The sequence below is a fragment of the Podospora bellae-mahoneyi genome, chromosome 3 (assembly GCF_035222275.1).
Source record: "Podospora bellae-mahoneyi strain CBS 112042 chromosome 3, whole genome shotgun sequence".
Taxonomy (NCBI): domain Eukaryota; kingdom Fungi; phylum Ascomycota; class Sordariomycetes; order Sordariales; family Podosporaceae; genus Podospora; species Podospora bellae-mahoneyi.
Genome location: NC_085882.1, coordinates 1,135,934 through 1,156,415, shown reverse-complemented (window position 1 = coordinate 1,156,415; position 20,482 = coordinate 1,135,934). Strand labels below are relative to the sequence as shown.

General features: G+C 53.0%; 4 protein-coding genes across 4 annotated transcripts; 3 read left to right on the top strand and 1 right to left on the bottom strand.

Annotated features, from left to right (window-relative positions):
- The first annotated feature begins 1,492 nt into the window (after positions 1-1,492).
- QC761_303330 (uncharacterized protein) lies at positions 1,493-8,684 on the top strand. The gene is made up of 3 exons (XM_062877479.1): positions 1,493-2,644; positions 2,753-7,977; positions 8,040-8,684. Exons 1-3 carry the CDS (start codon positions 2,337-2,339, stop codon positions 8,069-8,071), a joined length of 5,565 nt encoding a protein of 1,854 aa, XP_062733257.1. The 5' UTR covers positions 1,493-2,336; the 3' UTR covers positions 8,072-8,684.
- A 1,212-nt stretch (positions 8,685-9,896) lies between these two features.
- Positions 9,897-12,033, top strand: QC761_0051030 (uncharacterized protein; the record flags this gene model as incomplete). The annotated part of the gene is made up of 3 exons (XM_062872482.1): positions 9,897-10,557; positions 10,762-11,660; positions 11,689-12,033. Exons 1-3 carry the CDS (start codon positions 10,191-10,193, stop codon positions 12,031-12,033), a joined length of 1,611 nt encoding a protein of 536 aa, XP_062733256.1. The 5' UTR covers positions 9,897-10,190.
- Positions 12,034-13,079: 1,046 nt separating this feature from the next.
- On the top strand, positions 13,080-16,459 carry QC761_303310 (uncharacterized protein; the record flags this gene model as incomplete). The annotated part of the gene is made up of 4 exons (XM_062877478.1): positions 13,080-13,261; positions 13,318-15,177; positions 15,231-16,078; positions 16,424-16,459. Exons 2-4 carry the CDS (start codon positions 14,988-14,990, stop codon positions 16,457-16,459), a joined length of 1,074 nt encoding a protein of 357 aa, XP_062733255.1. The 5' UTR covers positions 13,080-13,261; positions 13,318-14,987.
- A 420-nt stretch (positions 16,460-16,879) lies between these two features.
- Positions 16,880-20,419, bottom strand: QC761_303300 (uncharacterized protein). The gene is made up of 4 exons (XM_062877477.1): positions 19,910-20,419; positions 19,677-19,855; positions 18,586-19,625; positions 16,880-18,533 (listed from the first exon to the last, which is right to left on the bottom strand). Exons 1-4 carry the CDS (start codon positions 20,199-20,201, stop codon positions 17,225-17,227), a joined length of 2,820 nt encoding a protein of 939 aa, XP_062733254.1. The 5' UTR covers positions 20,202-20,419; the 3' UTR covers positions 16,880-17,224.
- Positions 20,420-20,482: the final 63 nt, after the last annotated feature.

The window sequence follows — 20,482 nt, the reverse complement described above, 5'->3', positions numbered from 1 at the left end:
CCTGTTGCCCGTTTGTGGAATCCAGTGAATCCCAAGATTCGCGAAACAAGCCGGTGGATCTGGCGCTGCATAACCAGCACCAGCGGGGTGGCGCGCCTGATCTGATCAGTCCGGCTCTGCGGATGCGGCAGTGGACTTTGGTGGAGGGGCAGCCACCAGCAGTGCCGTGATGTCGGGCTAAAAAAGGCATCTCGGCTGCTGCTGGAGCGTTGAATACGAGGCTGGACAAGACTCGGAGCAACGCGACAGAGCAAGTGACTGGACGTTGAACTGGTTGTTGTACGGTCTTCTCCCCACACCCATAACTCAAGACTTCTCTACGGGACACAAGCTTTCTCTTGGAAGACTCTGTGTGACGGGCAAACACGATGGACTGGCCACGACCGGGTTCCTCCTGTTCTTGTGGTGAGCTTGAGCCTGAAGATGAAGAAGATATTCAGATAACGGGGTCGGTGCTCGCATTAGCCGCGCCCCATCTCCCGCGGCCTAGCAAGGGGGCTTAAAAGGGCTTCATCTTTTTTTAGGCGTTGCCTCCTCCTCTCCCAATCTGGTTGCCCCGCAGTCTTGAAATGATGCTCTCTGACCCCCTTTTCAACACAGCCGTGACACTGCTTCTCAATTGCTTGCTTCATGAGAGAATTCGGAGCTCTTGCAATTGTGTCTCGGAGGTTGGAAGAGGCATATCCACTAGAGACGCGGTGAATATCGTTGCATTCCATCCACTGGGCCCAAAGCTGAAGACAAGTTCGGCCGATCGTTCATCAGATCGAATGAAGCCAATGGCCGGGCCGAAGTTTGATTGGTTTGACTACTAGGTACAGCAAAAAAGCAATTGACACACTTGGCTGTCGTCCTAACAAATCCTCCACTCGCGCAAACTGGCCATGCGCCGTAATAATGTTGTCCGTCCACACAGGATCCTGTTTGCGCCGCCTGCGAGTCCGGATTTCAGTTCATATCGTATATTCGGTTAAGCACACCTATGCGTGCTTCCCGTTACAACGGACCGATGGAACGGCCAGTTGGCTGTGGTTGTAGGTGGTTGTGTCCACAGTCTCGTATGGCAGTCGCCACCAATTGTAATGATCGACTCCAGCAGTTCGTTTTCGTGCCGACGAGGTACAGAGAAAGCTCCGGCCATGTGTACCGAGGGCTTGAGACAACCATTGTGCCTCGTCGGCAATTACAAGAATTCCCCAGATTTGTTGAGAACATACAAGCATCAACAAGAGTCCCTACATGAATGTTATAAAAGCTAATATGTACTTACAGGGAGTCTTCCAAGGTGGTGATGATGCTTGCACCAACTGCACAAACAAGGTCAAACCAAAGCGAGGCTCAGCACCCCGTGTCCGAATCTCTTGACGCCGGCCTCCACCCTGAGCCCCCTGAAATGGCCCGCTCTTTTGTGGGGGGGGGGACCGAGTGCACAAGGCCCGGTAAGACCAGACACCGCGGGACGGTGAACGGCTGATCCTGGTACAAAGTTGCACTCTTGGAAGCCCTACGAGGAGATCTGTGATGAAAGAGAATGAAAGAACAAGAGTGCTGTATTCAGCTGAATACTCGAGAAGAACTAACGCGAAGGAATCACTGACAAGAAGAAGACAGGAATCTGAAGGGGTTCTAGAGTACGTTCCAGAACTTGTTTATTTTGAACCACGACCTGGAACTGGAACTTCACACAAGGAACAGGCGCAGACCCGCGCATGTCGCGTTAGCCCAATCAGACGTTGCCCCTGAGGGGTGTCTCGTAACGGTGTTTGTGCACCGGTTGTTCATCCGACCCTCCGTAGCAGGAAAAAAACCAGTCGACTCCCTTTTTGTGCTTGTGGTGCCCAGCCCAGCCCAGGCCTAGCGCCGCTGTTGCAGCAATCGCCAACTCCAGGCGACTCCGGTATCCATCCGCCTGGCACATTCAATTTGTTCTTCCCTGTGCCTTCTCTCTGTCTGTCTGTCTGTCTGTTGTCTGCTGTCTGTCACCTCCTTCGATACACACTCGTTTTAGACGGCTCTTTTTTGGCACATGACGTTCGTTTTTGTTTATACCATCCCACTTAGCGCATCTCTCAGTGTCTAAATCCCGACATCTCGGGCCCGTTGTTGGCTCCTAGCTGGTTTGTTTTGCTGCTGCTCTCGACGCTGGCGAAACAGGGGGTGATTTTGGTCTAGTATAGCAACGAATTGCTTGGAACCTCGTCTTGGTTTTGCCTCTTCGACACGCATCGACGCACACACTTTACGCCTGTCAGAAACAACACCACGACGCGACATATACCGCCCTGACGGATCAGCCCTGATCACGGCCGGCTTCTGACAAGAGCGCCGTCGCCATCATGGCTCTCAACCTCCCGCCCATGGGCGGGAAAGACGGAGGGGCCCACACACAACCGTCGTTGCCCTCATTGCCCAACCACCTGCAGTCCGACAGCCATGCCACCTCCCACTTTGCCAGTCGTTTCCACGTCGGCCTCCCCATCACACGCCTGTCCTCGCACGGCTTCATTGCCCTCAACACCTTCTCGACCTCCAACAAGGGGGATGGCACCAAGGACGGGTGCGCCGCGGCTGCTGCCGATGATCTCGCCGAGAGGGCGCTGCTTCGGTTGGGACACCGATCAGAAAACCAGGCTGTCTTGTTCCTGTATGTTGTTTTCTCCCGTTGCTCCTTTTTGTCGTTGTTGGTTGTTGTGTTGGTTTGACTCGTAAGAATAATGGCGCGCTGCTTGATGGCTGACATTGGTTGATACAGAGGTGAAACTGGATCTGGAAAGACCACTGTTCGCTCGCACCTTCTGACCTCGATTTTGAACCGGTCGTCCACTCCCCTGTCCCAAAAAATCTCTCTCGCCGCCTATGTCTTCGACACGCTCACCACCACAAAGACCGCGACGACGCCAACCGCGTCCAAGGCTGGTCTGTTTTACGAGCTCCAGTACAACACAGAATCCACCACGACCCCTATTCTTGCCGGTGCCAAGCTCCTGGACCACAGATTAGAACGGAGCAGGATAGCGGATGTTCCCACAGGTGAGCGCAACTTCCACGTGCTGTACTACTTGTTGGCGGGTACGGGCCCGGCCGAAAAGACCCATCTTGGCTTCGATGTGCCGGCCACGCACAGATGGAGGTACCTTGGTCACCCAACACAGCTCAAGGTTGGAATCAACGATGCCGAAGGTTTCCAGCTCTTCAAGACGGCTCTGAGGAAGCTCGAGTTCCCTCGGAGTGAGATTGCCGAGCTTTGCCAGATCATGGCGGCCATTCTGCACATTGGCCAGCTCGAGTTTGAGACGTCGTCTAGCACAACGGTGACTGGTGATGAGAGCGGTGGTTTCTCCCACGAAGGTGCTCAGACGTCTACTACGGTCAAGAACAAGGATGTTTTGGGTATTGTTGCCGCATTCTTGGGTGTCAGCTCAGTGGAGCTTCAGACGACTCTTGGGTACAAGACCAAGATGATTCACAAGGAGAGAGTCACGGTCATGCTCGACCCACAGGGCGCGAGAGGGAATGCCAACGAGCTCGCCCGGACGCTCTACTCGCTTCTGGTGGCCTACATCATCGAGACGATCAACCGCAAGCTCTGCGCTGATGAGGGCACGTTCTCCAACACCATCTCCATCATTGACTTCCCTGGCTTCCAGCAACAGTCTACCACCGGCTCGACCTTGGACCACCTTCTCACCAACGCCGCCAACGAGGCTCTGTATAACCTTACCCTCCAAAACTTCTTTGACCGCAAGGGGGAGATCCTCGAGACCGAAGAGGTGGTTGTTCCATCAACCAGCTACTTTGACAACTCGGACGCCGTCAAGGGCCTTCTCAAGCCCGGCAACGGCCTCTTGAGCATTCTCGACGATCAAACCCGCCGCCACCGCACCGATATCCAGCTTCTCGAGAGCTTCAGGAAACGCTTCGAAGGCAAGAACCCAGCCATCCTGGTCGGTGCCTCCCAAGCCAAGCTTCCCGGTTCCAACTTTTACACCACAAACGATGCCGCCAGCTTTGTTGTCAAGCACTTTGCCGGCGAGGTCGACTACCCGATCAAGGGGCTGGTGGAGGAAAACGGCGAGGTCATCTCTGGCGACCTGATGAACCTGATCAGGCAGAGCAAGAGCGAGTTTGTCGCCCGTCTGTTTGGCCAAGAGGCGCTGCAGACGGTGGTGCACCCTCAGGAGAGGCAGACTGTCATGCAGGCGTCTGTCAGCTCCAAGCCGATGCGCGCGCCCAGTATCATGTCCAAGCGCGGGCGCCCAAGTGCGGCGCGTCAGCCTCGCGTTTTGCCTCTTCCTGAAAGAGGGGATGCCTCTGATCAGGGGAGTGAGGTTGGTGAGGGCAAGGGAGCGGGTTCTGTCATGGGCTCGGAGCAAGGGGCGTCGGGGCAGTTTTTGGCTGCGCTGGACAACGTCACGCGTGCTTTTAATGCTCCGGGCACGAACTGCTACTTTGTTTTCTGTCTCAAGCCGAATGATAGGAGGATCGCGAACCAGTTCGATACCAAGTGTGTGCGGGCTCAGGTCCAGACGTTTGGTATCTCTGAGATCAGCCAGCGGATTCGGTCTGCTGATTTTAGCCTGTTCCTGCCGTTTGGGGAGTTTTTGGGACTTGCTGATGCGCAGACGGTGCTGGTGGGGAGTGAGAGGGAGAAGGTTGAGATGGTTGTGGAGGACAAGAGGTGGCCGAGCAATGAGGTGGCTATTGGTGCTACTGGAGTGTTTCTCAGTGAGAGATGCTGGATGGAGATTGCCCAGCTGGGTGACGGCTTCTCGCAGGGGCCGTATACGGATGGCGGAGACGGGGTGTCTAACCCTTTCCTGTCCAAGGAACGGCTGCCGTTGTCCGCGGGCGCTACTCCCGGTAGCATCCCAAGCGAAAAGAAGGCCGGTTACTTTGGCAGCAATGATGTGGATGCAAGGTCCGACGCTGGGGTCTCGGTCATGGGCAACGGCGACATGTTCCAGAACCTCGAGACGAGAGAACAGATGGCGGAGCGTGGCAACGAAAAGACGATGGAGGAGGTCGAGGTGTACAAGGACAGCCCGAGCCGCAAGCGTTGGGTGTTTGTCGTGTACTTCTTGACCTGGTTCATTCCTGACTTCTTGATCAGATGGTTGGGTCGCATGCCACGAAAGGATGTGCGTATGGCATGGAGAGAAAAGTTGGCCATCAACATGATCATCTGGTTCTCTTGTCTTGTTGCTGCCTTTTTCATCGTCGGTTTCCCCATGCTTATCTGCCCGCGCCAGCACGTCTACAGTCCCGAGGAGCTTTCGCGGTATGATGGCAAGGACGACAATCCCGCCTATGCTGCCATTCGTGGCCAGGTCTTCGATATCGGTGCTTTCTACCCGCGCCATTACCCCGGTAGGGATGTTCTCCCTGAGAAGATGCTCAAGCAGTACGGCGGCATGGATATCACCGGTCTGTTCCCCGTGCAAGTCTCTGCTGTTTGCCAGGGCCAGTATGGCGAAATCGATCCTGCTGTCCAGCTAGACTACCGCAACACCAACCTCACCGGCTCTGCCAACATTCTTAACCGCGAGGATACCAACTGGAAATACCACGACTTCCGTCACTTCACCAATGACAGCAGACCGGATTGGTTCTCGCAGCAGATGCGTATGCTCCGTGATTCGGGATACAAGGTTGGAAATATCGGTTACTCGGCCGAGTATGTCCGCACACTTGCCAGCAAGGGTGAGGCCATTGCCATCCTGGACGGCCGTGTCTACGACATGACTAGATACCTGAAGGGTGGTCGTGGCCAGAGGAATCCTCCTGGTGAACCCGAGCCTACGGATCGCGATGCCTCCGAGTTCATGCACGAGCAGGTCGTCGGTTTATTCAGCGGACGCTCTGGCGAGGATGTCTCGGCCCTCTGGGAAGGGATGGATCTTGACGCTGGCATGAAGAGCAGGATGCGCTTGTGTCTCGACAATCTCTTCTACGTGGCCGATGTCGACACACGTAGCTCGGCGCAGTGCAAGTTCTCGGAGTACCTCGTCCTGTCCATCTCGATTTTGCTGGCTTCCGTTATCGCCTTCAAGTTCTTTGCTGCTTTGCAGTTTGGTACCAAGAATATCCCAGAGAATCTCGACAAGTTTGTCATGTGTCAGATTCCGGCTTATACCGAAGACGAAGAGTCTCTCCGTCGTGCCATCGATTCGGCTGCTCGCATGCGGTACGATGACAAGCGCAAACTGTTGGTTATTGTCTGCGATGGTATGATCATCGGTCAAGGCAACGATAGGCCCACCCCCCGTATTGTCCTCGATATCTTGGGTGTTTCTGAGACGGTCGACCCTGAGCCCTTGAGCTTTGAGTCTTTGGGTGAAGGTCAGAAGCAGCACAACATGGGCAAGGTTTATTCTGGTTTGTACGAGGTCCAGGGTCACATCGTTCCTTTCCTGGTCGTCTCCAAGGTCGGCAAGCCTTCTGAAGTCTCGCGACCTGGCAACCGTGGCAAGCGTGATTCTCAGATGATCATCATGCGCTTCCTCAACCGCGTCCACTACAACCTTGCCATGAGCCCTCTCGAACTCGAAATGTACCACCAGATCCGCAACATCATTGGCGTCAACCCGACCTTTTACGAGTATTTGCTTCAAATCGACGCTGATACCGTTGTGGCTGCTGATTCGGCTACCCGCATGGTCTCCTCCTTCCTCGACGACACCCGTCTCATTGCCGTGTGCGGTGAGACAGCCCTGACCAACGCCAAATCGTCCTTCGTCACCATGATCCAGGTCTACGAGTACTACATTTCTCACAACTTGTCCAAGGCCTTCGAATCCCTCTTCGGCTCCGTCACCTGCTTGCCCGGTTGTTTTTCCATGTACCGCATCCGCGCCGCCGAGACGGGCAAGCCGCTCTTTGTCAGTCGCGAAATCATCGAGGGCTACGCCACCATCCGTGTCGACACGCTTCACATGAAGAACTTGTTGCACCTGGGTGAGGATCGCTACCTGACGACGTTGCTCCTCAAGTACCACTCCAAGTACAAGACCAAGTACATCTTTTCCGCGCACGCCTGGACCATCGCACCCGATTCCTGGACTGTGTTTTTGTCCCAGCGCCGCAGATGGATCAACTCTACTGTTCACAACCTGATGGAACTTATCCCTCTGAATCAGCTCTGCGGCTTCTGCTGCTTCAGCATGAGGTTCATCGTGTTCATCGACTTGATGTCCACCATTGTCCAGCCTGTCACGATCGCCTACATCGTCTACCTCATCGTCATGGTCACCCAAAAGGCGACCGTCATCCCTGTTACCGCCTTTGTCCTTCTCGGAGCGATCTACGGCCTGCAGGCCATCATCTTTATCCTCCGTCGCAAGTGGGAGATGATTGGGTGGATGATTCTGTACGTCCTCGCCATTCCCGTGTTCAGCTTTGCCCTGCCGCTGTATGCCTTTTGGCACATGGACGACTTCAACTGGGGCAACACTCGTGTCATCGCCGGCGAGGACGGCAAGAAAGTCGTCATTTCCGACGAGGGCAAATTCGACCCGAGCTCCATTCCAAGAAAGAAGTGGGAGGAGTATCAGGCTGAGCTTTGGGAGGCGCAAACTTCGCGCGACGACGCGAGGTCGGAGGTGTCGGGTTTTTCGTATGCGACCAAGCATCCTGTTGCCGTGTCGGAGTATGGGTATGTGCCCTCCCGCCCGGTGAGCACGACGGGATATCACCAGAACCAGAGCCGGATGAGCCTGGCGGCGTCGGAGATGCTCATGGCGGGGAACAGGCAGAGCCAGTTTGGGGGTAGCCAGTTTTTGGGTGTGGGTGCCGGGAGCCAGCAGGAGCTGGAGATGACGAACCTGGCGGGGATGCCGAGCGATGAGGCGTTGCTGGCGGAGATTAGGGAGATTTTGAGGACGGCGGACCTGATGACTGTGACGAAGAAGCAGATCAAGATGGAGCTGGAGAGGAGGTTTGGGGTGCCGCTTGATGGGAGGAGGGCGTTTATTAATTCGGGTGAGTACCTCCACTGTTTTGTTTCACCCCAAGTGATGATGTGAGGCTAACAAAGGTGACAGCCACTGAAGCGATTCTCTCTGGGAACTTGTAAAACTGAACTGAAGATGGGGAGGGTAGGGGGGTGTTAAACTGTTAAAACTAATCATATAATGTTTTGCATATCATTTATTTGAAGTTCTTGGGGCGCGAAAAGAAAAAGAAGGATATTTTTTTGGGGGGGATTTGTCTTGTCTCTCTGTCTGTCTATCTCTAAGGATTTCCTTGTTATATTCGTCTTTTGGTTATGTGATAAGGGGGTTTATTTTATCATTGATGTGTGGGATGTTGTTTTATAAGATACATAGTTATTATTCAAAAGATTTTTTTGGTTGGGTTGATTCTGAGGGGTAGATTTAGAGGGTTGATGTGAGAGGTGAGATGTGAAGCTTGAGGTGTGAAGTGTAAAATAATTTGTGGATGGTTGTGGAGGGTTCGTTTTGGGTAGGTATGTTGGACAACCCCTGTGTGATGCTGTTGTAAGATAATGTTGGGAGAAGCGGACTGGCGGCTTGTTTCTGCCATGGCGGTATCATGAGAGCTTGTGGAAGGTGGGCGTGATGCTTGCAATGAAGGGGTACCTATCTGTCAGATGTGCATATTGGAAGAGTAGAGCTTGGAACTTGTGGTCTTCACGGAGCAACATCAGTAAAATTTTCCTATTGCGCATTGGGCATGGATACCTAGGTACACTCTCCTGTCCCATTGCCAATGGTGATGATGAGATGTTTGATGACTGTCAAAATCGTCAACAAAGTGACAAAACGGAAGGGGAACTCTAGATAATAGACACCAATGGCGGCTAGAAATGCAGACAGCTAGTTTTACTACACCAAAGAAATGACACATTGGAACACCTTTGAAGCATGGCAAGTCCAATCGGGGGATGATGAGATGTATTGCTGCAGAGCGTCTCCCATCGGCATGCGCTGGCCACTCAGGTCAGGTCGGCACAACTGTCAACCCTGAACTGCTGCGCCTCACGCTGGAGGTCATCAATATCAACCCTCTTGCCCAGCTGAGCTTCTCGACTTACAACCTCTGCTGATGAAAGGGCTGGAAATGAGGGTGACGTTCAAAGAAAATAATCCGCGCTCCTTCTCGAGGTCAACCTTTCGAAGACGTTCGCATGTGTCGTTTTAACAAAAAAAGCCCACTTCAGCCCGACTCAGTCATCAAACATGATCGAATCAACTCACACATGATGTGATTGGTGATACCTACCTCTCTTTACCGCTGCATTAAGCACACCGCAACTTATCTTGCGATGTCGGTCGACTTCGTTCCCTACGCTTTCTTGCTTGTCAACTTTCCTGAAGGCCAAGCTTTGGAACAGCAAAAAAATCAAGGCAAGAAATGTTTGTGAATATATGGCGATGTTAAAAGTGGTTTCGTCAATCACAGTGGTGCTTTATCACCTCTGATGCTCTCTGAGCCTTTTCTGTACCTTGAAATAGTCTCCTTCAGGTAGAACTGCTCAAGCTACGCAATAGGTAGGTAGGTGCTGATAGTAACAATAGTGTAGCTAGCTGGAGTCCCCCAGATTTCTCCCAGCTGCGGTGGGATTTTGCGCCGGCTTGGCACATAGTGGCGACATTCCAGGTTGGTACTGACCACGCGGGAGATGCTCTCGCAACAACCCCAAGTCCCGTCACTGAGATGGCGGTGATGTGGTGCAAATTCGCCCTCAGTTTTCAGGGCGGGATTCTCGGGGAGGGGGGAAAGGGGGGGGGGAGATGGATGAAGGAAAACGTATCGAGCAGCCACTTCTTTTAATTCCTTGAACCCTCACCAGATCTGTTCACATTCTCTTCCCATCTTCACCCACCACCACCACCACCACTTTCACTTGCTTCTTGGCAGATCCGACAACTCCTCCTTTCGGCTCTATTTCATCGTCTTCTGTCTTTCCGCCATCTTATTCTAACTACCGTCTTCATTCTGGATTCGCTTCTTTATTGACAATCCGGGTCTCAACACGGCTCGACACGCCTTCAACTCAAAAGCAAAGTCTTCATCTTTTAAGTACCATGTCTTCGGTCTAAACAGCGCGGGGTCTGCTATCTTGAATATATTGTTTTGCGCCTTTCCCAAGCGACACGCCCTCTACACATACGCACTTCCCACTCCAAAGACGCCAAAGCCACCATCACTCTTCACGGCTCATCTCAACGATGCCAAATCTATTCTGCTCTTCCAAAAAGATCACGCCTCCATCCCAAAGACATCACTTTTCTTATATTTTGATACCCGCGAACACACTCAACCTCACTCGACAGTTCCTGTTCATTTTCTATCTGGACCTGTTAGAGTCCATCGTCGAACATTGTCCCGTTCCCTCTTCAATACTACCAACCTGGAACTCGGCGCACCAATCTCAGCAGCTCACAATGACTTCACCCAAGATCAACATGTGGCTTGAAAGAGCCCGAGGTGAATTGACAAGCAGCGAACTTGTCGAACTTCTTACGGCTATCGGAAAGCATCTTGCCGATCATGAAGAGCAACCGGGAATCCACACACTGTTAGAGGGCGCCTCACGTAAGTCACCTGCGATGCTGAAGTTCAGGACGGTGACTAACGGAAGTCCAGGTCCTTCTTCAAACGTTTCCCCAGCTACGGCCAGCTCTGATCAGAGAACATCACCTTACCCTAAGAGGCCTCTGGCATTGCCCATCTCTCAGCAGCAACGAGGAAAGCCACGGCGCGTTAGCTACAAATGGTCCTCTCGCTCCCCTGCCTCAGCCCGGACAGACAAGGACACCGACCTTGCCTCCCTTCTTTGTATGCTGTGTTTGGAAATCGGGAAAACTACCTCCTTCAAGTATAAAGCCGATCTTGTCACGCATTTGCTCAATTTTCACCTCAAGAACCACTGTCGGTGGGAGTGCCCCCAGAGCGGCTGCGGCAAGCCCTTTGACTCCACTCATGGGATGAAAGAACATCTGAAGGAGGCTGGCCATGAAATGATTCACTGTGGGAAACTGGAAGACTTACTGGAAGACTGCAAAACTGCATTATGCCCACAGGTCGTCTTTGCATGTGGTGCAAAGGTTTGCAGGGAGGTCGTTATAGTATCCGACCCCTCCGAACCTGCAAGAATTGCTGCAACCGCTAAAGACTACTGCAAGCACATCGCCAACCACGTCGTCCTAGGTCACGAGTGGTCTTTTTCAAATCGTTTGGGGAATCTCATGCGCCAAGATGGTGTGTATGAGGCCTTCACGGCTCGGGGCAACAACGTGGAACACTTCAATTGGCAGCCGCATACCTCGTTCGTGTTGAAGAAGGTGTTGGAGACTCGCCATTTCAATGCTCAGGATATTAAACTGTTGGTCCTCTGGGCTGAAAAGCTCGGCTTCGGATCCTACTCCCTACCCACCTCGCCGATACTGACAGAGCCACTCTTGAGCATCTCACTTCCTAAAAAAAGTGAGAGCTGTGCCTGGTGCAACAAAAGTCCCACTGCTTTATTTCCCCACGGGATTCCTTTTCACGGCTTCAGTTACTCGCAGGCCTCTGAAACCCCGACTGGAGTGGCTTCACTACCGGCATCCAGTCATGTTGAGTTTGTGGCTGCTCAAAATGAGATGGGCCGATCGCTTACAGGCATCAAGAGCAATCTAGAAGGCTATCCTCTGGGCGTTAGTGCCAGCTTTTGTTTCTGGCCAGACCGCGGTTCCCGGTGGACATGGTCAACTGTACAATAACTATCCCTCAACCTCCCAGCAGCCTTCTACAACTCGGCCGGCTTCCTTGATGGGCGACATGCATGCACCTCATGAGCCACTATCTGGGATCAACGACACTCTTCGTGGCCTTCCCCTGGCCGGCACGGGCAGCTTATTTTCTGCCGGTCAAACTGCTGGTGCGTTTGGCATGCGCACCAACGATCCCTCGGCCTCCCAGCAGGCTTATACACCTTGGCCGGATCTAGTGATGGATGAATATGATGCACCCCATGAAATGGATCAAGAGGACACTCCAGTTTGGACAAGGAACACCAACGGCCACTGATCAGCGCCTGGCTCTCCGAAGAGAGCTCTCGACACTCAACCCCTCAGCATGTCGTCGCACCCCTTTCTTCACCACTGCAACCTCTTGCTTCACCACTGCAACCTCTTGCTTCACCGCCGCATCTACTTCTTCGCCATTGCACCTCTTTCTTCGCCATTGAGGGTACCTTTTAGACTTCGATAACGACTTTTCTGACGATCCTTTTTCTTTTGCAATTTCTTTGGGTATAGGGAACTGATGGGTTTGAGTCTGGGTTTTGGGCATCTTCTCTGAGCATTCCACCTTTGATAGGGGTATGCTACATGAGGTAGATATGAAAAGAGGGCTGATTATGACTATCGTTATGAATCACCGGGAAAATCCAAGGATGAAAGGAATAATATCTCATGGGTATATTTGGGTTTTATATAGATGGTTAGGCGCTTGCTTCTTGTTCAATGCATTGACTTGTTTTGTTTTGTTTTGTTTTCCTTCTTCTGCTCTCTCAGATCCGCTGTCCAATCCTGTTGGTGATCGAGATGAATGACTAACGTTCACCCTTGGAGTTTTGTCGGTATCGTCATGGTAGAGCAGTGCCGAGTATCCGAGTTATAAGTTTGGTAGGGTAGGTAGGTAGGTATGATGAGAGAAGTAAAAGGTCTGGATTTGTCGTCGGACTCGGGACGGGTTGGGCTGCTAGGCATGATCTGACAACATCAAGGAAGGTAGGCAGGTAGGCTTGAGACATCGCAGGAAAGATTGGGCAGAGGAACAGAAAAGGGTCGCACCGCCGTATGTCGGTGGCTTAGTGAGGATTAGAAGTCTTGTTCATGGAGAGTGCGTAAGTGGGTGAGCCATGGGTGAGTGCGCAAGTGAGTGAGCCATGTGTGAATGAGTTCGGGTGGGTGCTTTTGACGGGAGACTACTGTAATCACTGAAGGATCGGCAGTTGAAGAGAGATCAATATTGGTGTCAGATGCAGGTATGTTGCTCCGTCCGGGGAAACACTTGTGCTGTGTAAGCGAGGCTATCGAGGTCGTGGATCGGACGCGGAAGAGATGGAGATGGTGGAATGAGGGGTTTGGGATGGTGATGGATTACACTGCTTTGGAGTCGGAGGCTGGCTGCATGAGTTGCGGTAGTTGAGTGATGTGCGAGTTTATGTACGGAGACTGAATGAATGAGGTCAAAGGAGGGCTTGCTTCGAGGGCAGGCATGAGGGAGCAACCCAGCCTGCTCATTTCCAATGGTCAGTACCTATTATTCCTTCCAGCCATCAACTTTATTGAAAGCGGCTTCTATTAGACCTCACTTCTTCAAGATCAACCGCCGAGACAGTAGATATACCCATTCCTTGCGGCTACTGCCGCCGCTCATCAGACCAAATCTTTCAGCCTCGACCAAATCGTCGTCCGCACTATTACGTTTCACACCTCCTCATCTCAGCTCTCGAGGAACTTTTCACATCACCTCCTGTGTGAAAATTCTGCCTGGAAATAAGTGCCGTGTCGTGTCACATTTTTGGAGCATTTTCCGCGAGTCCCTTCACCTGCACCTCGGACATCGGAGACTGAAGGCCGATTCACCAGCAGTAGCTGCTGTATGTGTCATTTCTGACAGTAACAAGCTAACAACTACTGTGCCCGTCAAATAGATGAAATCTCGCTCTTGTCATCATCAGTTGAACGACCATTCGCAATCTGATATTTATTAGCCTGGGTTCTGGTCGTCGTCAAAAATAGAGGGGAACCCACCACGGCGGTTAACCCACTATTGGGCGAGCTTCCCCCCATTGCCGCTCGCCGCTAAAACCTACCAAGATTGCCGCCGATGTAACTTCTCGAAGCGCAAAACCATCACCACCAGAGCCGCATCACCGCTCTCTCCCAGCTGAGAAGTTACGAAACACCAATGTCTTGGAATCCACGGACCTGGACCACCGGAGTGGAGGGACGGACGATCTACCGATCTGCATGTTCCCGTACCAACTTCGGAGGAAAACAAAAACCTCTCTGCTACCCCTGCATTTGGCGGCGTGTTTCAACGGCAGCCAAAATCCAGGGGTAAGCAAAAAAAAAGAGGAGAGTCGATCCATTGGGAATGACGGGATGACGTCGCACAACCAAGCAAACAGACTCCCGCAGCTTCCACCCCGCGATTGTTAGCCCCCCTTTTGTGATATGCAGGCGGATGGCTCAGGTTCAAACAGTGGCGTTGGGAGGTGCCGAGGTGGTCCAGGAGGTGGACGCCAATCATAAGGGGTTGTTTGCTCACGACAAACAAACCGAGTCCTTTACGGCTGGATTCTTTTTCTGACTGTACGCTGTGTTGGATGGATGACCCCTGGGAAAACATCCCGACCCTACCTCCGGACCGGTGCTCTTGGATGGCTACGCCGGGAGGATTTACATGTAAGTGGCAGGGAGGATCTCGGTACCTGCATGCACACAGTATGGATGCACAGGAACGTGAGGTAAATTTTCCGGTCCCTTGCTCTCGTGGTAGGGATCCCTTCGTTGGTTGCACCCCCTATCATTGTTGCATTGGTTCTCCTCGGCTGTTTGTTTGTCATACTGCGTGTGCATCCTGTTGTATAAGACCATAGTTGGTCCCAGCAGGTCGGGTGCTTGCTTCCTCTCTTGTCCCTCAGTCAGTCCTGAGACTCTTTTCCCTCTTTGACACCAGGCTGTCATTCATTCTTTTTGACTCTGGGAGTTCTACTCGTGCTTTGACAAAAGTATATCTTTGGTCATTCCTTCGCTTCGCTTCAGTTTGGAGCATCAAGAGCCAGCCGTTCCTTTTTGGTTCTTGTTTCTCCCTATTCTTTCACAGTCTCTTCGACAGAGACAATAGCCTGGATTGTTGATCATCCTCTTGACGCCTCGACCTTTTCAGCGCCAGTCACTTCGACTCGACTTGCAAACCTCGGCAGCTGGCCTACAGAATATCACATCCTCAGAGAGCCACCCACCAAGATGCGGTCCAACCTCTTCATAGCCAGTCTGGCTACCACCTTTGCCTCCCTGGCAACAGCTCACACAGTCCTCACCACCGTCTTCGTCAACGGCGTCAACCAAGGTGATGGCACTTGCATCCGCATGTCCAAGAACCCCGACCGCGCCACCTTTCCCATTGAAGGCATCAACAACGCCAACATGGCCTGCGGTATGTCTCCCCCTTTGTCCTTCTACTTCCCGAGTATCTAACCCTCCCCCCAGGCCTCGAAGGCGCCACCCCCGTGGCCTTCACCTGCCCAGCACCCGCGGGCTCAACCCTCACCTTTGCCTTCCGCGAATGGGCCGACGAGCCCACCAAGGGCGCCGGCCCCATCGACCCCTCCCACATTGGCTCAGTAGCAATCTACCTCAAGCAAGTCTCCAACATAGCCACCACAAACCCTGCCGGCGGCGGCTGGTTCAAGATCTACTCCGACGGCTATGACTCCTCTCGCAAGCAATGGTCAGCAAAGAAGCTCATCGCGGACAAGGGCCTCCTCTCCTTCTCCCTCCCCTCCGGCTTGCCAACAGGTTACTACCTCGCCCGCTCAGAAATCCTCGCCATCCACGACATCTCCGGCTCAGGACCCCAATTCTTTGTCAACTGCGCCCAGTTGTTTGTGTCGGGGTCCACCACGGGAACGGTGTCCATTCCCTCGGATAAATCAGTCTCCATCCCCGGCTATGTCAAGTACTCCGATCCGGGAGTTACATACAATGTTTATGAATCCAACCCTGATACCAAACCTTACAAAGTTGTCGGGCCTGCTATTTTCCGTCCATCTGGTCCTGGCCCCAGCACAAACGCTAAGCAAACCGACGGTGTGATCCCAGCGGGTTGTATTCTCAAGAACGCGAACTGGTGCGCAAAGGAAGTGCCGGATTATAGCAACGAGAATGAGTGCTGGAAGGCGAGCGATGACTGCTGGGCGCAGTTGGATAAATGTTATACTTCTGCGCCGCCGAGCGGCTCGAGGGGGTGTAAAGTCTGGCAAGAGAAGAAGTGTGACAAGATTGTGGATAGTTGCCGGAGTGGGGATTGGAAGGGGCCGAGGAATAAGGGGCAGAAGGTGGGGAGTGAGAGTGAGAGTTCGGCGCCCGTGCCGGGGAGGATTCCCGGGGTGGGGGTTAGTCCGGGGGTGGAGGAGCCGGGGGTTGTGGTCCCTGAGCCGGAGCCCGTTGAGGGGGGTGATGGGGGGTATGAGGGTGGGAATGGTGAGGGTGAGGGTGAGGGTGAGGGTGAGGGTGAGGGTGAGGGTGAGGAGGAGGAAGAAGAGAATGTCCCTGCTCCTACCACGACGAGAGAAGCAGTGGTTGTGACACCTGTTCCTACTACGCTTGTTACTAGGCCTGCGACTACTACTGAGGCTGCGGCTCCGGTGACGACTGGAGGGGGAAAGAAGGGGTGTAAGAAGAGTAAAAACTATAGGAGGAGGGCGGGGAGGGACTAGGCGGGTGGACGTTTTGGACTCGTCGTCAGGTGTTCAACTTTTATCTTTCACTTCTATTCTCACACTCCTTAGACACTCTTAGGGACTTTTTTGTCGTCGGTGTTTACTTTGATCATTGGGAGGGATGGGATGGGACGGGTTGGCTTTCACTTCTTCAAACATACTTATCTTCAGTTGTACATTTGCTTTTGGGACGGGTTTTATGACGGACAGGACCAGGTTCGGATAGGTCTGGCAGATAGATTTTAGGAAAAGAATAAGGAACAGAAATGACTGTTATGACATGCATGATGTTTCTTCGTGTCCAAGATATGTAAACACTGGTGTCATGAAAGAAAGAACTACGATAGTTGACCAGTCTTTATCAGCCCGCCAGTCTTGTCCAACAGTGTGACCTCATACACATACAACATTGCAAGTTGAAGAATGATGAGTTGTACCAACACACAATGCTCTATCAAGCTAACAGGGAATAGTAGCTACAAAGCTATGGTAGAGATAAGTTATGTACCGGGAAAGAAAAAATTACATGCCTAGCAGCTAACAGAAAGCTAAATCTTGGCAAAGACTACAACCAACTATACACACCACCCAGTATCCTTCTACCCGCATTAACCTCTAGCAAATGACCCGCCGACCATAAATACCACCCATAAAACACACAGGATATCGTGCCCAACATATCCCCATTAACAAACCATATATCCCCGCAGAGGTATCTAGCAATACTAGCACCTCATTACAAACACCAAATCCCCTCACCCCTCAAGAAAGCAACTTCATCACGTCCGCCATCCTCGTCTCCTTCCTCTTCTCCCCCTTCTTCTCCCTTTCCTGAAACGCCTTCCCCACCAACTCCCTCTTCTCCGCCTGGATGTCCAGCACCCTCTCCTCCACCGTCCCCTCCATCACCAACCTCCACACCGTCGTCTCCCGCGTCTGCCCCAACCGATGCACACGATCCACTGCCTGATCCTCAATCGCAGGCGCCCACCAGCTATCTGCCAAAACGACAGTATCAGCAGACACCAAGTTCAATCCCACACTGCAAACCGCCAAACTAGCCAGCATGATCCTTGTGTTGGGGTCCTCGTCAAGAGCCTTGATAGCCACGTCACGTTTGGTGGCGTTCATGCTGCCGTCAATACGAGTGTAGGTGTAGCCAGCCTCGTCAAGCTGACGCTGGATGACATTGAGGAAGGAGGTCCACTGACTGAAGATGATGACTTTTGACCCCTCCTTCTTCAGGGTAGCTTGCAAAATCTTGAGCAAGGCTTCGGTTTTGGAACTCTTGGTCTCACGGTCGAGGTTGTCCACCTCCATTTCTTCGATGCCCTTTTCAGGTGCGGGCTCAACCAAGTTGTCTTCGGACAGGCTAGCCCGACACATAGGGCACTTGCCCTGGATTTCAATCACCTTGGAAATGCAAGGCCGACAGAAAGCATGCTTGCAGTGAGTGATGACCGGGCTCTTCATGGCCTCGAAGCAAACAGGACACTCCTCTTGGCTTTCTATGAACAATTGGAGGGCCTGCTGCAAAAGGGCGCGGTTCTTGGCGTTGAGTGGCACGACATCGTTGTCTTCGAGGAGCTGAAGAAGGTCGGTGATGCGATCCTTGCACAGTGTCCAGTGATTGCAGCTGTGGCACGTTAGTGCGAAAGTCACAATACAAACAGACGAGAACACACACGTTTGGCGAAGACGCAAAAGTCTCTCAAGCACACTCTGGAATCTATTCTTCTCGGCACCAGGCCCTTTCTTGCGGCTCTGGAAATCCCTCAGCGCGCCCTGCGCTTCAGAAAGCAAAGCGTCATATTTCTTCTTCTCATCCTCCCAGAAGGTGATACGGTGGATGTACTCGGTCTTGGCCGGAAGCTTGAGGTCCACAAACTTCATGTCTTTGAGACGACGGAGACAAAGATCGTTCATAAGGTGCTGAAGAAGAGACACGGCGCGACGCTGCTTAAGCGCTAGAGGTCTACCAATCACCATGTTGAACACTTCTGGTTGCTCGATACCACCAGTGATGCGGAGGAATCTAAGCAGAGAGTGCAGATCTTGGATGTTGTTGATGCTGGAAATAGTTAGCAACAGCTCGAGAATGGGCACAGCATCAAATAACATACATGGGGGTTCCCGTCAGAACCCATCGTGACTGCGCCTTGAGCTGGCAAGCGGCCAAAGCAGCCTTGGTCTTGGCGTTGCGAATGGTGTGACCTTCATCGAGAACAATCCGGCGCCACTCAATCTGAGAAAGCGGTCCTTTGCCAGAAGCCTCGCTAGCCAAGGTACCATAGCTTGTAATGACAACACCGTACTCCTTTAATGCCTCGGCAGTGGTCTGCCTGGTCGTGCCGTGATGGAGAAGAACCTTGGGGGCGTCCTTCTCGTGGACATGGCGCTGAATCTGTTGCTCCCAGTTGCTTATTACGCTCACAGGCGCCACAATAAGCGTGATTCCGGGCCCTCCAGTCATGATCAGACTGATGAATTGCAGAGTCTTGCCTAAACCCATATCATCGGCCAGGATTCCTCCTGACAGAAGAGAAGGGGGCGTTGCAACGGTGATGTTGGTGCCAAGATTGTTGTAGTTACCCTTGGCATCGCGTTTCCAAAGCTGTACCGAATCTGGGGAGCCAGGTTGCGGGAAGGCTGGGTTTTCCTTCGCGGTCAGCCAAGCAAGACCTTGGAGCTGATATGGCAGCAATTTGGCCTTGATGGACTTGGGTTGCTCAGCTAGGGGCATCTGTGAGAGCTGCTCCTCGCTTAAGGCCAGCGTCTGGACAAAACCTCCACCAGTTGGCCGAACATTCACGGACTGACTGGCCTTGGTGAGGTCCTCTAGAGTGGTTTCCGACGCAGGAGCCGGAGCCGGAACGGGCAATCCCACGGCAGACCTGTCGCTCTTCAAACCCATAGATGGACGCCGTTCATTCTCCGCATATTGACGGCGCAGCTCATTCTCGGCAGCCTGACGCTGTAGCTCATTCTGCTTCCGGGTAGTCTTCAACTGGGTGGCCTTGAGCAGCCTGTCTTTCTTGAGACGGTCCTCCAAAGCAAGGCGACGCGCGGGATGACTCGTCCCGTAGATGTTGATCTGGACTGGGCATTCATAATATTCTTTAGGCCCGCTGACGACAACCTCAATGTTAATGTCTCCAGCGTCCTACAGTTTGTTAGGGGATATCGACAAGCTCGTGGGCCCGGGAAGATGTACCATGTATGGAGCAAGCTTGGACGCGACATTGCGGGGAATGTGACCGACTTGCCTGCCAAACACATTGTCGATGCGAATGGCATTTTCGTCGTACTGGTTGGAGGGCTCTCGTTTGGAAACAACGACCTCGCCAATCGTCACGACACCATTGTAGTATCTCACACCGACAATTTTTGAGGCTGGCGGAAGCGTGTTAGTAGGCCTTTCATACTGATGGGGCAGAGTGTACCTACCAAAGCCACCGTAGAGCTCCAGCTGTTCATCGTCAGTCTGAGTGAGCGGCTCATCGTCAGCCTGAGTGAGGGCGATAAGCTCAGCTTGCTCGGGAGGACTCAGGGGAGGATTCTGGAATGCCTCTCGCTCGGCGGCTGTGGGCTGCGAATAGCTTGGCGGCTGCGAAGAAGTTGACGCCTGTGAAGAAGTGGACGGTTGCGAAGGAGGTGAGGGCTGCGAAAACGTGAGACGCAGGGCTTTGGCGGGGGGCGTCCACCCGCTGTCGTCGGAGGCACGTTTGCGAGGCGGCATGTTGAGTTCGAACGCGCTAGACGCTAGACGCCAGACGTGGCGAACTGCCAGTGCAGTGGTCTCGTAGCTGAAGAGAAGCACAAGCTCGGGGTCCGGCGAAAAGGAGAATAAAGAGGAGTTCGGATGGCAGCAAGCCCCCACGAAACTCTAAATGCACAATTGGGGCTGGAAATAACCTAAGTGTGAATGACGTCGCAGGTCGACCGGGGTCGCAGTCCCGACAATTTGGAAGCTGTCACTCAAGCGCAAGTGCCAAACGCGAAAATTCGGAGGGGCTGACG

Excerpts from the sequence above, each read along its gene's own strand:
- QC761_303330 (XM_062877479.1), top strand. The coding sequence starts at position 2,337 with ATGGCTCTCAACCTCCCGCCCATGGGCGGGAAAGACGGAGGGGCCCAC. Across the intron at positions 2,645-2,752 it reads AACCAGGCTGTCTTGTTCCT|AGGTGAAACTGGATCTGGAA; the intron begins GTATGTTGTTTT and ends TGGTTGATACAG. Across the intron at positions 7,978-8,039 it reads GAGGGCGTTTATTAATTCGG|CCACTGAAGCGATTCTCTCT; the intron begins GTGAGTACCTCC and ends CAAAGGTGACAG.
- QC761_303300 (XM_062877477.1), bottom strand. The coding sequence starts at position 20,201 with ATGCCGCCTCGCAAACGTGCCTCCGACGACAGCGGGTGGACGCCCCCC. Across the intron at positions 19,856-19,909 it reads GGAGCTCTACGGTGGCTTTG|CCTCAAAAATTGTCGGTGTG; the intron begins GTAGGTACACTC and ends CGCTTCCGCCAG. Across the intron at positions 18,534-18,585 it reads GTTCTGACGGGAACCCCCAT|CATCAACAACATCCAAGATC; the intron begins GTATGTTATTTG and ends AACTATTTCCAG.